We start from the raw sequence: 17,669 nt of genomic DNA, 5'->3' as shown, positions 1-17,669 counted from the left end.
CCAATTTGGCATGAAAATATCTATCGATGAATGAGTCACAAGTACAGCTAATTAATATGACTGGTTTGCTGCTTTCATTTCTCATCGAAGGAACTGCTAAATTTCAGTAAAAGTTGGTGAAAATGAAGGTGTAATTTTTTTCCCCTTCAAGTTCACCAACATCCTAAATTCTGTCCCTGGATAGCTTGGAGGTTTTGTGGACTCTAGATTTAAAGAAATCCTGCAAGGCAGAGTTCACCCACCTTTTCTGCCTAGACGGGTAGTGTGTGGGGCCAGGAGAGTGCTGATGAGTAGGACACAAACCCGGCCTGTGCTCAGGCCCTTGAGGAAGGGGAGGTGGGAGCATCAAAGGAAGCCAGTCAACGGGGAAAAGGTGCCCCCATTCTCCCTAAGCTGCCAGCCTTCTGTCTGAGGTGGGCGGGGCCAGTGCCCCCTGGAAGTGTGCCTTCTGGCAGCTTCCCCGCCCCCCTTCCACCCCACTTGTCCAAAGGCTCAATGCAGAAGGGAGCCATATGGTCCTTTGTGGACACATTCTCCCCAGTACAGTATCTTCCTGGTGTGAATGCGGGGCCTGGCTCCCCAGAGTCAGCTGTGCCTCCCCTCCCGCGCGGCCTCATCCCCCCATTGCCGACCCATGGAGTCACAGGTTGTGGGGGCAAGCTCACCAAGTTGGGGAGCCCTGCAGAGTCAGGGCGAGTGAGGAGTCTTTTAGTAACACCCACCCACATACTCGCACAGAAAACTGTTGAAGTCGAATGTCTCAAAGTCAGATCCCTTTTTAGTATGAATTTGCTGTGTCTCATTCTGAGCACTAATTCCAATTTAATTGCAAGTGGCCTGAAGCCTCTTCAATAGGAGTAACAAATGGTTTGATTTTGTAAACTTCATCAGACTGCATTTTAAATGCGACACAGTAGCCCAACTCGAATGCCAATGAAGCACTGGAGTAGCTCTCTGTTTACTAATTATCCGTTTTTACTCCAAGCCACGCTGGCTGGCTTGTCTGATTAAATCGGATTTGTGGGATAGAGAACAGCTAGCAGAGTTTTCTCTATAGTAAACGAGATTGAAACTATGGGCCGCCTGGCTGCACACTGTAAATTATATTTCCTTTTAAAGGGGACGTGTCTCTTTTATTTCGCTGTCATCCCTCCTGCATATTAAACTTTACGGTACAGAAATGTACCCGGCTGCTTCTAAATCCAGCCTCTCGCCCTCCACCTGGTAGCCAGCTCACTTCTGCTTTCCATCTTCCTCTCTGAAGAACTGGAGAGTAAATTAGTAGCTACATCCCATATTAATCCCCCTCTACTCCTTTTCCTTTTTAATACTTTTCTTCCCTCTATCCTGGGGTGAGATTTCATTATTCCATTATTCTAAAAGGTACCTGTGATGATTTGAATTCCTGGGATCCATATTGAGTTGGCTAAAAAGGAGTTTTAGCAATAAATTTTCCTGGGACGAGACACAGACTGGGTTTTAGCCTTTCAGAAAGATGTATTGGTGGTTATCAGGCTGGGTAGGCAGGGGCGGAGCCTGGGTTGGTAGTGACAGTGTGGGCAGTGAAAACAAAGAGTCGATTTCTGAAAAATTAAATTTGTTCCTTTGGTTCACCCTGGAGTGAAATCCTTTGCTCTGAGCAGAGTGAAATTAAGATCACCTGGTTCCTACCTGTGGTCCAGCGGGGAAGGCTATGGGGCAGGCAAAGTAGACGTGGGTAGATGTTGGTGGACCGGGGCCCACAGTTGAAGCCCATGATGCGACAGCTGGTGTGTCCTCTCCCTGACTGCCCGGCCAGTTTTGGGGTATGGGGTCTGGCCTAGAGCACTTGGGCCCTCTGATGTTTTCTCCTCTGCCCCTGGAAAAGCCACCTCTGCCCTTCATCCTTCCTGCACTCTGCGCACACGCATGTGTGCGCACACGCATGTGTGCGCGCACACATACACTGTCCGTAAACAGGTGTAATCATGCCGTGCTTAAACCCTGCCGTTGCTAAGACTTTAACTCCACAAGCTTGACCTGCCCAGCCCTCGCTCTTAGTATCTACCTTTGTGCAGGAGCTTTTTACATTTTAATTTGCTTCTGAAGGTCCTGCAGAATTAAGGTGTCTGCACTTTTCCCTGTTTGGCCATTGTGTACAGTACAGTACAGGAAGGCCTGGCGGTGCCTCTGATAGCCTGGTTACCGTGGGAATGAATGGCCACCACACTCTCAGGCTCATAGCCCTGCTTTTAATTGTTGATAGTAAAAAGCGTTTAAATGCTGCTTAATTTGTAATCATCTTCTAGTGGGGGTGGGGGGAGGAGAGGAACCATTAAAATGTCAGTTAAATGAATACATCCTCTCTTTTTTGGTTTTGTTTGGTTTATTTATATGGGGTAGGTTTTATTTTCATTGCCCAGTGTTTGTCAGATATTTAAATGGCTCTTTCAAACCATCAGTGTTGCATTTTATTTTGAATTTCTGCCTCTCCCAACCCCAGCCCTCTCCCCACCCTATTCTGTCTCTCCAGGTCTTTGTCTTGCCTCTGTCTCTCTCTTCATCTGTCCCCTCTCTTCTGTGTGGCCTCCTCCTGCCTCCACCTTATGGTCTCTGGCATATGTTGGCGTTTACAGGAAATTTTAAATAAGACCCCGACTTTATTTTTTTTTCAAAAAGACTCAGATCTTCCCCAAAAACCTCTGGATGACTTTGGGGGGTACCTGGAACTGGAGAGAGTGTCTGTAAATGGCTTGTGCACAGTACAAGAGATGAAAGGGACCTGGTAATAACTTATTATACAAATAAGGAAATTGGGTCTCATCTTCAGGGGGAACCTCTGTGCCCTCCCATAAAGCTCTGGACACACTGCTCAGAACGTAAGTGCCTACTCTGTATTGGGCACCTTGCTAAGGAACTGGGACCACTGGATTCAGAGGGTCTGGTTCTCAGCTCACCCTCTGTGCCATGTCATTGGTTGCCTGCTCTGTCACCCCAGTGCTGCGGATGTGGGAAAGCCCCTGCTCCTGATGCCCACCCCATGAGCCAGGCCCTCCCCCAGCCCGGAGAGTTTTGCAGGTGCCCTCAGACCCAGAGACTTAAGAATTGCCCGTTCTTAGATACTAGCAGGTAACTGGTGGTCCCTGAGAAAAAGCACCTAGCAGGTTCTCTGAAGTCTTGCTCTCCCCATCTTCCTAAAACTCCCTGTCTCACAGGGCTGCCTGAGAAGCATTCAGAGTGCTAGACCTGAATTGGCCCCTAGAAAATGATCAGTCAAGGTTGGGTCTTTTCCTTGCCTTGCCCTCTGTGACTGTCTCTCTGTGAACTCAAGACAGAGGTTCTAACTCCTGAAGCCTCGAGATTCTCTAACTAAAAGAAGGCTGTTGAGGCAGACTTTGAAGGAGAAGTGCCTAACGTACATCTCAGTGGGAGAAAGGACCTTTTAGTCTTCTAGCATCCTCTTCAGTAGGCCTAGAACCATTGACTGCTAGAGTGGTGGGAACCCTTCAAGAAGCATTTACTTCCACCTTTATTTTTCCGATGAGGAAATTGAGGCTCAGAGAGGTTTAATAACCTACCCAAGAGTGTACAGCAAGCTGGTCACTGACCCAGGACTTGAAGATAGGCCTTCTGGCTGAAGATTCCAGTGCTTAATACTCTTCTACCCCTCTTCAAGTAGAAGTCTGTAGTAAAAGGTCACTGGAAAGGGTGGGACAGGAGAACCAGCACGTGATTGCCCTGGACTGCCCTTTCAAACACCATTCTGACTTCCCACCACATGCTTAAGGAGTTCTTTTCCCAGAAACCTCCAGCACCAGCTGAGTTAGAGTCTGAGGGACCCTAACTTCTTACAGTCCAGCTCTCCTGCAGTCTTGCAGAGCTGCAGGCCTCCCACCGCAGCCACGGGCAGAGGGTGCAGAGCTGAATACATGCCAGGGAGGGTGCACTGAGGAAGGAACGCATTGTAGCCCTGTGTCTGTTTGCTACTCACCTACCCCCAAATGAGGGAAGCAGGGAATCCTTTGGCTTCGGGAACCCAGAGGGTAGAACTTTCTTCTTATAGAACAAGCAGGGTAGAGAAACTGAGCGAAGGCAGTTCTCTGCATCTCGGGAGGCAAAGTGGGTCCCTCAAGGCAGCACAGTGCCTACCTGGCCCAGCCCCCAGCCGTCTTCTCCCAGACTGGTCTCAGCTCAAAGGCTCTTCTCTCTCTTGCAAAATCGGCAGTACCTGAGAGAAGCTTCTGTTCCAGAGTCCCCCAGGGCTGGGCTAGGTTAGGCGACTTCGGGCCTACCCTCTCCTCTCAGGACTGTTGAAGTTGGTCCAATTTTTCAATCGTGGGCCAATTAGTTTCACAAATGGGGGCCCCTGTGGTGCCAGGGCACATTTGTTCCGGGCCTGCGCACTGGCCGGGTCCCATTGTCCTGCCTCCCACCCCTGCGTGGACCCATTGTCCTCGCCCCCAGCGGGTGCTGCTTACCGCTGATTTATACGGGCAGGCATCCTGCAGGCTCCAGGCTGCACTGCCACAGCTGGCGGAGGTGCTTAAGGCCTCGGACCCCATGACCTTTGCCCCAGTCCTGCTGTCATTTTGAAAGTTACAGACCAGAGGGCTACATACTTCTCCGGATTTACTTCCCACCCGAGCCCCTCCAACACACACACACGCACACACACACACACACTCTTCTTCTTTCCCTTGCTCTTGTGGTAGAAGTTTGGATTCATTCTGGAATGTTTGGAAGGATCCAGGAGCTAGACTGGGAAGGGGCTGCAGGTGGGAGGTACTAAGAGGCACAACTAGTCTTTCCCGATGCGGAGGAGCCTGCTGCTTCCCTAGTGCGGCTTTTCATCCTTATCCAATGCGGAGCAGGTGCAGTCGAGGAGCAAGTTCCCATTGGTGTGGCACTGCCAGGGGTCCAGGCCTTGGTTTGACATCTTGAAATTGAGTTTCCGCTTGGCACCTTTCTGTCCATGGGCCTGCGCACTCTAGAAGGTGTGTCCTGGCATGAAGTAGATCAGAGGGGGAGGTGGTCGTGTAACTAGGCACAGATCTGGTCCCATCTTAACCGTTTACTCTCTTGCAGACCAAATTCAACTTTCCACCTCCTTTTTACCCTTTCCTTTCTTTGCCACCCCTTTTCTTGTCCCCCTCTCTCATTTTCTCTCCCTCTTGGCTCATTTGTGTGAGTGATTGACAAAATTAGCAAATCCATTCATATTACTTTTATTGTGCAGGTCTCAATAAATCCCCCGTGTCCAGGGTGCACCTTAATGAGCTAGTGAGCTGACAAATTTGTTTACTGTAGCTGGAGGTGCCAAGTAATGAAATGCACTTGTGTCTGCAGCTCACTGCTAAACAAATACATGGTTTTCTGGAAGCCAGCATTGGTAGCCACTGCCTGAGGATGCTGCCACATTCCCCAAGAGACCAAGTGGGGGGTGTGTGTGTGTGTGTGTGTGTGTGTGTGTGCGCGTGCGCACACCTACCTGTGTGTGCTTTGAGACATGGAATCACTGGTCCCTGGCTTAGTTTTAAAACAAATTTGAATCCGCTGCTCCAGCTCCCTGGACTAACGATATGAAACCATAACTTCCCACTCCCCCTTGTAAAATGGAAGGTTATATAGATGTGTAGGTGCCTTCTAAGATTCCAAGCAGGTAAGAAAGAAAGGGAAAAAGGGGTAGGGAGGGCTGGGTAAGGAGACTGGAACTGACAAAGGTTGAAATGGACAGGAAAGCTAGACGCTAAATTTTTTAGCTCCCAGCTTGGTTTGGAAAGATGTAACTTGAGCATGTGATAAAGGTGCCCAGTGGTAGGTGACTCTATGTAGGAGACAAGCACCCATGTACAGGCTTGCAGCTAACTTGGCTTGCTGCAAGCCTCCCAGCATGTTTCCTCAGCTTTCTCTCCCCTTCCTGGGAGAGCGGCAGTAGGCAGTAAAGGAAACAGGGGGACTTGGGTCCCGCCCTCTAGCAGATATCATTCCAGGGGTCAGTAGGTTGACACTTTTTCGGTCTGAGCAGGTTAGGTCCTCATTGTGGATGTAGGCAGCTTTCTGAGAAAGGCTGGGAATTCAGGAGCTCATCCCAAATGGTCCTGCAACTTATGCCCAAGAAGACAACCAGTGGGGAAGCTCTTGGCCTTTTCTCTCGTAGACTCTTGAAAAGGAGCCAAGCCCTAAGTGAGGGCACAGGGGGAGTCAAAAGGCAGGCACCCGTGCAGATGTCGTGGACTGGGCGTTTGATTCTTTTTTGCCTGCCCCCCGTCCCTTTTCCCCTACACCTCTAGCTTTCTCCATCGTCTGTAGCTGTGGACAGGGCCTTCCTGCCTGTGTTGTGAATCAGCCCCAGGCGCTTGTCCGTGTCTGTCCTTTCCTCCTGTACAGTGGATGATGCAGCTTTAGCAGCCTTTAACGACGGCCTCGAGGAGGCGGGAAAAGGGTGGGGAGTGGGAAAAGGAGGCCGTTTCAGTGACGGTTTTGGTGTATGGTTACAAGGACTGCCCAGGGCTGGAGATGGTGTCCTAGAAAAGAGAAGTCCTGGGGGGGACAGAGGACATAGAAAGATAGGCCTGCAGGATTTGGGGGTGGGGGGCGGTGGGAGATGGTTCCGTTTAAATCAAGGCTTTCACACACACCCAAATTTGGTGTTTTCTTTCTCTGGGGAGAACAAGCTGCTGGGGGTGGCAAGGGAAGCAGCTCTTCCTTTGTTGGGTGAGGTCATAGGGAGCAGGACTTGAGAAGCCCATTCATGGTTCACATGTGTGCACACGCACATGACCCGGCACACGGACACGAAGCCGTCACGGCCAGCTTACCGAAAAAAGCCAGAGTATATTTAGATCCCTCAGCTCTTTTGATTAAGAAACTGCTTATAGCTGGAGATAATAAGAGCCTTGCTCCAAGAAGGTGTAGCACCTGAACATCTCCTCCAGCTGCGTACCCCTCTGATCCTGTTCCTTCCTTTCTATTAAAGAGCTAATTGGTATGAAAATGGTACAGGTGTAAACATGAGGGTTTTTGTGTCTCATAATTTTAGACCCAGTCATCACCTGAGTGAAATAAATACCCTGCATCCATGTCACCCCTCCTGCCTCCTGTTCCACCCTGGCCTTGGCTTTCTCCCATTTTTTTTGTCTAAATTTAAACTTGTTTTAAATTGGGAGTCTGTGAGTCGTACATGCCGTGCAGCCAACACTGGCTATGCTGACTGTGGGGGTGGAGGGTGGGTGCGGTATGGTCACCATCTTCAGAGATAGAATTGATGCGAAGCGGGGCCTGGATATTTGCGTGGGCTCTGCCCACATTACCTAAGAACCATTCTTCATTCAACCTGCCACCACCATCCCTCCTTCCTAATTCTAATTCCCTTCAGGCAGACACCCTTGAGGTCCAGCCTAAGATTGAGCCCCTGTCCTTTCTTCAGAAGAGCAGAGGAAGTGCTGTTCTTTGACCTGGTAAATCATTTCCTTGAGCCAACGCTAATTTATGTGTCTGATTTACATTGAAATTTACACATTTGATAGAAAACAAATCCATTTGTAGGGTTTATGCACTCAAAAACATTTGTCAGTTGCCTCATAAAAGCACTATGCAGTTGGTGTTGAAAAGGGCATTTGAGTTGTGCATGTTGTTTCCTAGACAAAGAAAGGAGGCCAAGGGCAGCAGCTACCTGGCTCAGGGTCACAGAGCCAGGAAGGGCTGCTTCTCTTGGCCAAAACCAGGGTTTTCCAAGTGTTTCCCTGTGTGATGTAGTAAAACTGGTCCTTCTATGGTCTGGGTCTTCAGTTCTAAGCAACAGAGCTCAGACTCGGATCCAGAACTGGAGAGTCCTGTCCAGCCCACCACACAGACGTGAGGTGCCCCAAAGAGATCAGCTGTCTGTAGGTCACTTTGCATTTCTCATTTCCAAGGAGAGTCTTGTTGGAAGCTCTCAGAAATGGCTACCTTTGGTCTGCATTTTCCCCAGCTCCAGCCCTCTGTCTCTCTGAACCATGACGTCCGCCACCCCATGTTCCCCCTTTGCTCTTTGTGACTGCCCCACAGCTCCTTGTTTATTCTTTAATTCATAAACGTTATGCAATTATTGAGTGCCTACTCTCTGCCAGGCCCTGTGTTCTATGTTGAGGATACAAAGACGAAGAGAATAGTTCCTGCTTTGGAGGGCTTACAATTGGTAGGCAGAGCTGGATGTCAAAAATAAATGTAACACAGGGTTTTACATGCTGTAATCGTGAGAGCTCAGAGGAAGATGTTCTTGGCACTGAGTCCTAAGTGGTATAACTCAGCCAAGATGCCTTCTCTAGGGTCAGCTTCCTGGAAGAAGCAGCCTGGTGTCGATAAAACAACTTAGGCTGGTGTATTGTGCAAGACTGTTGTGATCCATAGTCAGGTTGTCCACTGTAGGAGGATGCCCAGCTGACGGGGGATGGAGGCTGGAATCCAGCCCGCTCTGCTCACCGGAGCTGTGTACCAGGCGGGGATCTGTGTCTGCCCAGAGGAAGAGGCATTATTCTCTAATTCAGACAAAGGTGTCATCCAGGCTGGTGTTTTCGCTCTGCTACCTCCTTATAGCTATAAGCTTTTCCACATGGGTATCTCATTTGATACTCTCAACAACCACCAGCAATATTGCAAGGGATGGGCATACCCTGGCCCAGAGAAATTCAATGACTTGCTCAGGGTCACAAGGCAAGTAAGTTGCAGAGCCAGGACACCTGTGCTTCTTTTGTCTCCCTTGTGTCATGCTGACCATTTGCTTTCTGCAGGTCTTTCGCAACCAGTGGAGGCTCCTCCCCTCTCCCTAGTGGAGTCTCTCCTAGCAGAGGAAGGAACAGCAGGTACCTCAGGGGCTCAGGCTTTGAAGGGAGCAGACTGTCCTGATGCTAGGATCCTCTTGCCCCCCCCCCCCACACACACACACATCTCACTGCAGCTAATGAATTGCTAATACAATTTTCTAGATAATTTTATTTCCATAGTCCCACATTTTAATGTGTTTCCAAAAGCTAGTATTTATTTGCTTAATCTCCCAGTGTAATAGAATCTGCCCTGACTCATACATGTGGACAATCAGCTAGGCAGAAACTATAGCAAATTGTTTAACAACTCAGATCGTCTCAAGATTTTTAACTTATATACACCAATAGCTTTTCTTGTGTCTCGTTCACGTCTCCCCCAGCCCTTTCCTTTTTTTAAAAAATATATTTTTCCCATTTCTCAGCTGTTGGTCTCCAAATACAAGAATGGGGAGAATGGATGCAGGGCCTCAGAGCCCCCTTCTCTTCATCTCTGAGCCTCAGGCAGTATGTCAGTGGCCAGGGAGAGGCCCTGCACCTTATGGGATGTCCCAGGAAGGGGAGAGAGACCACTGGAGGCGCTTTGTTCCAGGTGGTAGCTGTGTAACTTTAAACCTGTCACCAAGGTGCAGATGCAGAGCTGGTCATCTGGGACTTAAAGCACAGTACGCTTCCAGACTCGAGCCCAAGCCTGGGGTCCTGCCATGCCACCTTTCTGGATTTCATTTCTCTACCCCTCCTCCTGTCTTCACAGCCCCTATCCTAGCCTGGTCCCCACCCTCCTTTAGTGGTAGCACGAAGGCCATCATTTCTCTCCCTGCTTGTAGCCATTTGCCACTGCTGTTGGTCCCCATGCTGCCCCAAGGGCCATTGCCCTGACATACTGGTAGGATCACACTAGCACCCCATTCCTTTTGTGGCACTACAGTGCTCATCAAATGAAGTCTGATCTGTCCCACCTGGCGGTAGGGCCCTCTGTGATCTGACCTCCAATAACCTTCCCGCTTATCTCCATCCTCGGCGCCAGGCCTCAGTCCCCACTTGCTCTGAAATTTGCTTGTGGCGTTTCCTTAGCCTGCCTCTTTTGCCTGGCCTCCTAGTCCTTGGTTTCTCAATTCCCTTCATTTCTCAAAGCCACTGAAAAAAAAATCTCTCAGAATCTTCTCCAAAGCTCTTGAAGTCACCTGGTCTTATCCTTGTCTGTGTCCCCCACTGGTCTGGGACCCTATTTCTCCAGATGATCTCGGCATCTCCCTTGTCACCTAGCACAGTGTCTACACTTGTTAATATTCACTGCGTCAGCCGAATGGACCCGAGAAGGAGGGGGATGGCATAGTGGGGCAGTTTCCAGAGGCCTCGGGAAAAGCAAGGGGGCAGACTGCTGCAGAAGCCTCAGTCTTCCCTGCCTGGTGGTACCGGCCCTCAGAGCTTCTCAGGGCCTGGCTTTTTAGGCTCAGGGTATCCTATGGGGTATGTTGTTCATGTTCCCCCTGACCCAGGCTCCTTCCACCCTGGGGAGTTCAGAGGAGGCACAAGGAGAAACCTGGGCTCTTACAGGGCATGGCTTGTCTGTCTTACAGATTTAAAGCAGTTGTTTGACATCTGGCTTAATCGGGGCTCACTGTGTGGGGCGAGGTCAGGGGGCAGAGAGAGGCTGGTGGAGGGGTGGGGACGGTCCTTGGGATGAAGCAGCCAGGACTGCTCTGACACAGAACACGGGGCAGATGGCCTCCACTCCTGGGCGTATTGACTGGAATGGACTGGACGTTGAGGACTGTCAGCCCTTGGTCTGCTTCTGTCATTTCCCTCAGTGTGGCCCCTTGATCACATGGAGCCGAGTGCCCCATACCTCCCAGAGATTTTGCTGGCTCCCAGGGGTTGGGAAAGCCTGCAGAGAGCTATGCCTGTGACTCCACTTCCAGTCCACTTCTCTTGCCCAGGTCCTCTAAGCATTGCTGGAGCAAGCCCTGGATACATTGGTGCTCCTGAACCAGCTGGGTTGGAGCTGGCTTGCTGGTGTCATTACCTTGCTCTCCTAGGAGAAGGACAGACAGGTGGCAAGTCCAGAAACAGACATGGGCCCAGCCCTGTGGTTTCTGAAACAGACAGACCTAGGCATTTCCAAATTTCAACTCTGCCTCTTTCTCACTGTGTGACCTTAGGCAAGTTATTTAATTGTCCAGTTTTCCCATTTATTAAAAGGGGGCTGAGAATGCCCGCCTTGGAGGGTAGCAAGTTTTAAGTGAGATGACAACATACATAAAGCATCTAGCACAGCACCTATATCAGTTCCCTTCCCTTCTGCTATTTGAGGCCGGGAGCAAAAAGTGTGCCCTTGCTTGTATTCGGTCTCCCTGCTCAGCTCGCCCTGGGCCTGGATGCAGGCAGTATGGATGGAGCATGGTTGCAGGTGCCTAGTTTTCCAAGTGTCTGCAAAGGTGGGTGTGAGGGGTGAAGGAATAGCGGAGAGTAAGAGGTTTTACCTTCCCACTAGTCCATCCCAAACCCAGCCACGAGCGGGACTGAGGTGGAGAGAACAGACTTCTCACTTGCCTTCCCCGTTGGTGGACGAGGGAGGCAGCCAGGTTCTTCATGCTGGCCTTCTTTTTACCCCGCTTTCCACCAGGAGCCTCCTGATTCCACACTGAACAGGCCACAACCCCTGGCAGCCAAATCTCTGTCCCTCTCCCCGCTCTGGATTGGGTTGACAGATGCCAGGCCTGCCCACCTTTCCTGCTTGTGTCCCTCACACAGGGCTGAGCAAAGGCGGTATTTCTCAGATGCCAGCAAAGAGAGGTGAGCAGATGGGCTTCCCAGGGGAGCTGACGTTCTTATGGAAACAGAATCCAAAATGATGGGCAGCGAGCCACCAGTTAGGACTCAGATGGGAGGGTTTAGATGCTCCCTCAGGTGGTGCTGTACCCAGAAAGGCCATGGTTCCAGAGCACCACTGGCAGGGGCTTGATAACAAATAGCAAATGGCAGCCTGTCTTTGTAGCGTGCTGTGGGATGCCTACCTCCCCGTGCTTCTGATCTGCACAGGGCATGACTGGACTGAATTAAATGAAAATCTCCTGTCACTCACTATCTTAAAATCCTTTGACAATTGCCCATTGCTCTTGGGGTGAAACCTGAAGCTCTTAATATGGTTTTCAAGACCCCACACGACCTGGCCCTGCCTACTTCTTTGACCTTCTCCTCTGCTCATTGTCTGCTTCCCCAGCTGTGCTGTTCTTCTGTCTGCTTCTCCGACCTGCCATGTTTCTTTCCAGCCTAGTGTTCACAGCTGCTCTTTCGTCTTCCAGGAATGTTCCCCCCGACTGACTCGGTGTGCTGGGTAACATTCGTGATGAGAGCAGGGACTTCGTATAGTTTTCCATAGTACACCCCCAGTGCCAAAAAGAATCCTACTTGTGGAAGGTACTAAAATAATATTTGTTGAATGAATAGATCCTTAAGATGTGTACTTTAATGAATGGAGAAGTGGTTAAAAGAATAGTCCGATGTGACCTGCATGAGGAGAGGGCTCACGTCAGGTGCCAGGGTGTGCATCCTAGCTCTGTTGCTAAAGAACTCCACGGAACTTTGGACAAGTTTTACTCAGTCTCTCCGTGCCTCATTTTCCTCATCTGAACGGTGAGGACGTGGGGCCCACGTTTTGGAGATGTGATTTTAAATTAGTTACATTCGTACAATGGCCAGAAGATGTTATCTTCGTTATTGTGGTTCCTCACAGAGGCCACCCTGACGTCTGACCTTCTGCCCCAGACTCTGAAAAGTCCCTCTAAAACCTGCCATCTTAGTATCATGCCTTCGACACAGCACTCACAGTTGCCAACTCACATTTGCTGCCACAACGTGTCTGATTAATGCCTCTCTTTCTCCCATTAGACTTTAGGTTCCATAAGGGCAAGAAGTGAGTTGATTTGCCCACCATCTGGTATGTGGGTCACATACTAGATGCTGTGTAAACATTCTATGTCCCAGGCAACCTCTGGGTTTGCCCCTGAATGTGGTTGCTCGGGGCTGCTGGTCCTGATGCTGGCTATTCCTCCAGCCTGGGTGAGTAGAGAACGGCCTTGTGCTCCATCCTCCTGAGGCTCTCCCGCTCCTGTCTCCCGCAGGCACAGACATGGCCGTCTTCTGTCTGCTGTGCGGGAAGCGTTTCCAGGCACAGAGCGCGCTCCAGCAGCACATGGAGGTCCACGCAGGCGTGCGCAGCTACATCTGCAGCGAGTGTGACCGCACCTTCCCCAGCCACACCGCCCTCAAACGCCACCTGCGCTCACACACAGGTAGGCCAGTCCAGGATGAGGGAATCAGGGTCTCTGGGAACCAATGTCTGGATTTACCTCCCAAAACATAAAGTGACGAGGCGGGTAGAATTGGCCTTAAGCCCTTCTTTGCTCAAGGGTTGGGCATTGGTGGATGGGTGGGGGCTTCCATAGTGCAAGTAAATGTTTATAGTTTTCTCCTGATCTCACCTTGTGGACCTTGCATTCTCCATCTCTTCATGCTCAACAGAAAGGGTACTCATTAGAAATGTAGCCTTGGGTCCCACCCTCAGAAACTGATTTGGCAGGTGTGGGGTGGGATGCAAGACTCAACATTATTTGGTAAATATTCCTAAGAGATTCTGAGGCAGGTGGGCCCAAGCTCATGTTGAGAAAAACCTACCTACTTAGTCTCTAAATCTGTGTGCCCTACACCCTTTACTATCCCTGACCCCCACCCTGGGGGTACACACTCCCAAAGTCAGCCTCAGGCTCTTAAGGGGATATTGCTGAAGTAGCTCTAATTGCACCACAATCAGAGAAGCACATTTTCTGTACTGGGGTCTTAACCTTGTTTAGGGGCGTGAACAGTGAGCCATGAAATATTCCTGTGTAGCCAGTTCCAGATGATGGGGGAAGGAGAGGGTTGTAAGTCAAGGGGGCTGGGCCACCACCCTCTCAGTTTTGGGGTTGAGATACTTACTCCGGAGGGCCAAGAGATATGTTTCCTTGTAGCAGCTCCGGATTCCCTAGCAAGGGCATGGAGGACTTAAATTCTTTCCTTTCTTTAAGACAAAATTGGGTCCTTGCTGACAATATGTGGATAAAGGCTGCCCATTTCTAAGTCTGCATGTGTCTCTACTTGTGTGTGTTCTTGCTCTGGGGCGGGAGGTAGTGATGGGCGGGACCAGGAAGACAGGCACACTCTATATCTGGATTTGTTATAGGGCTTATGTTCATGTCTCAGAGAGGGCACAAAAACTCTGTGTGCCTCCATAGGGATAGTTGGGCACTTTCTGCCCTCATTCTTGAGTCTTGTCACAGCTCTGGGATTAAATATACAGACCAGGCTTTTCATGGGGTGGCAGGCTCTGCTGAACAGGGAGTGGTTTTATTTATCATGGACTGAGCAGCCTGTCCTGCCGATAGTGGGCATCCTCACCGAGGAGCCTGCCTGGGCTCTCACTTCTGGATGCCACTCTGTTCAGGGAAGCATACCACCTTAGTATCACCGGATTTGCTTCAAACTATTTAGAATCACTGGCATAGGACAGCGGGAGGTTTCAGAGAGTAGGGCCTGACAAGAAGGGCTAAGGAAGAAGGAATGCTGATAAGGACTTTCCTTAAAGTGACTGTGTAAGTACCCCCTGCAGGTTTATGCACCTTCCTCTTAACAGTTCCTCCACTGAGTCCCCAAATTCAGCCTTATCAAAGAGGAGCAGTTACCTCCAACTACTTCTGAGGACGCTGCTGGGTCAAATCTCTTGGTTTCATGTTACTTGAATGATTCCAGCCTGCTAAGTCTACCCAGGATATGCCCTGCTCTGCCCGGGCCGCCTTCAAAGAGCTCAGATGTCAAAATGCCACATGCTTCTGTGTCGATCATGGCTCAGGCCTTGTGGGAAGGGGCCGTTTCCAGACATAGTTTGGGAGAAGCACTTGCTTAATCTAGGATACATGAAACGTGTACACTGCCTGAACACACATACAAACACCCATCGATTTCCACACCAGTGAGGCCCTGCACACACAAGCCGTTTACAGGCCGGGCGCACCCCCACATGATGCCTCATTAATATTCTGTTGTTCTTGGCCCATTTACTGCTGGGGCCTGGTGTTTAGCATCGGCAGCTGTGTTTGGTAGGTTAGTCCAGCCGCGCTCTTGGCATTGATGGATCCCTGATCACACGGCTCATCATATAATAAACTCTCAGCTGTGCCCTAGGGAAGGGCCCGCGGAACCGACGGGATGGGGCTGGAGTGGGTAGGACAATACTGGGCCTGGCCGGCGCCAGGGAAACCACCAGGTAAGGACAGATCTCTGGGGTCACAGGTGCACTGGGCAGGCCGGCGGGGGCTCTAATTAGTCTCGTTTGTCCTGCACTTAATGTCAAGCTCATTAAAGAGGCTACAGAGTTAATCAACATACCACAAATTGGATTTTGAGTTCTGCAGCCAGTTTTGTGTACATTATGGCAACACTGACACGATTAACTCTCAGGGTGAGGATTTTGGGCCAGGTGCTTGCCATGCTTCAAAAGCCGTGTGTGTGTGTGTGTGTGTGTGTGTGTGTGTGCGCGCGCGCGCACTCTTTTTCCTCCTAAGTTCTTTTTATTCCTTTCCCTGGGCTGACTCTAGAGATTTCCTATTTAAACTCGTTTAACATGTGATCCACTTCATAATTAAATTCATAAAAATCTGATCAAACAAACCTCTCTGCCTTAACCCTTTGTTTTTTAAACTCTTAGGGTCCCCCTCTAGAGGGAGAAGGCACAGACGCTGGTTCCCCCCAGCTGGGTGGCTGCCGATGGACATTTTAATTACCGGCTCCGGCTGAAGTCTCACATGGCCCTCGCTTTATTTATTTATTTATATCTTAATGAGGATACCGAATCCTTGATTAAAGTCGTAATCGTTGCTGATTTAGTAAGGAGGGGGAGTGGATGTCAGATGGAGCTGTGCGTGCAGCCGTCTACACGGAGAGTGGCACGCATGTGCACGCACACTGGCCCTCACTCCGTCAGCATACAGCTGATTAGGATCAGAGTCTGCACAGGCGTCTAACTCGCCTTGGGTTGGATAGAGCTGGTGGCTGGGGACCAGGCAGTCTGCGCAGCCCTGGCAGCAAGGGGGTGGGCAGGTGTCGAGAACCCCAGGGCTCCGTTCATTCCCAGATTTGCATGTGAGGGACTCCCTGGCCTCAGCCAGCACAGTGCCCCATTGATCGGTAGGAACTAGTGTCGAGAAGTGGCTCCGGTTTGAGCTTCTCCTGTCCGGCTCCTTGAGGGAAGTGCTGCCACCCGCACCTCTATGCCCTCGGTGCTTCTTGAAGATCTTCTACCCATGAGAGAGCCCGTCAGTGGGTGGATCTCAGCATCTACTGCCCACAGAGCCTTAAAGCCTTTCAGAACCATCAGAGAGATGAGAATTTATGTGGGTACAGGGGCCTGCATTCAAGAGGGGGGAGCTTGTGTTAGAGGCCTGAAGAGGGGAGAGAGAGAGAAGAGAGTAAAATATAATTTTAAAGAGGAAGTGAAGGCACAGGCATGCGAGTCTATAACGAGAAGGACAATTTATGCCCAGGCACGAGCGCAGTTTGACATGGGGATAATGAAAAAACGTAGGTCATTGTGGATGACTTAAACCTTCAGCAGCTGAAGAAAATGTATGAAATGCAGAGGACATTACACGGTTGGCAGCCCCGCACATCTGCAGAGGGACAAGTGAAATACAGTGGGCCATTCTTTACCATAAACTGTGGTTGTTGGAGATGCAGCCCAGAGAAATTGTAATTACAGTGACAAGACGAATCAGCGATATTTAAATATTCATGAACAAAGTCTGGGGTGATCAATCTATCTTTATTGTCTGTGCCTTCACTCCTGTAATAAATAAGTAGCTGAAGTCCTTACCTTTCATTCCCCAAAGCCCCCACTTTGGGTATAAGATAAAAAAATAGTTAACCCCCACACCCTAACCCAACTGCTCACCCTCCAGGAGCCATAAAACCGGAATGCACAGAGAGCAGGCTGATGGGCATAGGTTCCAGGCCGAGAAAAGGCCGTTCTCCCCAAGTTTCATATACCCAACATTTCCTGAGTGTCGGCTCTGGGTGGTCCCTGTGCTACGTATGGAGGCTACAAGGATGAACAAAGCTCCTATTTTACCCTCGAGGTGCTTCCTAGCAGCATGGAGGGTGTGACAGATACAGCATGTCAATTAGCAATCTGAGAACTGTCCAATGTCCAGACTCAGGAACCAGACCAGAATCTGAATTCCAGCCCGGCTACTTACTAGCTATTTGACCTTGGGGACCATATTTAAGCATCTCTGAGCATCTCAGTTTTCTCACCTGTAAAATGAGAATAATAGTATCTTTCTTGTAAGATTGTTGCAGTGGTTATGTGATATGATCGATGTGAAGTTCATAGTACAGTAGTAAACATGCAACAAAAATGTGGGCCATTTTAATTAGAATGCACCATAAAAATTATACTGCTGCTGCTAAAAGAGCAAAATGCTGGACTTTTTTTCTCTTTGGGGATAGAGAAACATAACTCATTTTGCCTGGGGGACTAATGGGAAACCTCCAGATGGGGGTGATGTATGAGTTGGGCATTGAAGGATGACTAGGAGTTTGCTGGGGAGAGAAGAGGAAATGAAGCTGGGAGAAGAGCAGTGTAAAACTAGAAGAGGGAAAGAGCAGAAGGCGTTTTGGGGACAATGTTCTCATCGTTTCCAAAATTGGAGGGATTTTTTTGAGGATATGGGAATCAGGCTGGAGTGGCTTTTGCCCGTGACCTAGAGGAAAGGAAGAGAAGGTAGCATGGTCTCAAAGCCACCCAGATCTGCTCTACACTCATGGTGGCCTGATTTCGGGGATTGCTGTTCATCCATG

The 17,669-nt window shown here is 49.9% G+C and overlaps 1 protein-coding gene across 6 annotated transcripts in view; it reads left to right on the top strand.

The window, feature by feature from the left end:
• The window catches only part of ZBTB16 (zinc finger and BTB domain containing 16), a 178,398-nt gene that overhangs the window by 157,820 nt on the left and 2,909 nt on the right, over positions 1-17,669 (top strand). For all 6 annotated transcript variants that reach the window (XM_016148972.2, XM_016148974.2, XM_036221174.1 and 3 more), the window contains exon 5: positions 12,902-13,072. In XM_016148972.2, the coding sequence (XP_016004458.1) occupies positions 12,902-13,072 (171 nt within the window). The remainder of the gene's footprint in view (positions 1-12,901; positions 13,073-17,669) is intronic.

The sequence above is a fragment of the Rousettus aegyptiacus genome, unplaced genomic scaffold (genome assembly GCF_014176215.1).
Source record: "Rousettus aegyptiacus isolate mRouAeg1 unplaced genomic scaffold, mRouAeg1.p scaffold_m13_p_5, whole genome shotgun sequence".
In the NCBI taxonomy this organism is placed as follows: Eukaryota; Metazoa; Chordata; class Mammalia; order Chiroptera; family Pteropodidae; genus Rousettus; species Rousettus aegyptiacus.
The sequence above is the reverse complement of the archived record's forward strand: the minus strand, read 5'-3'. Positions and strand labels throughout refer to the sequence as shown.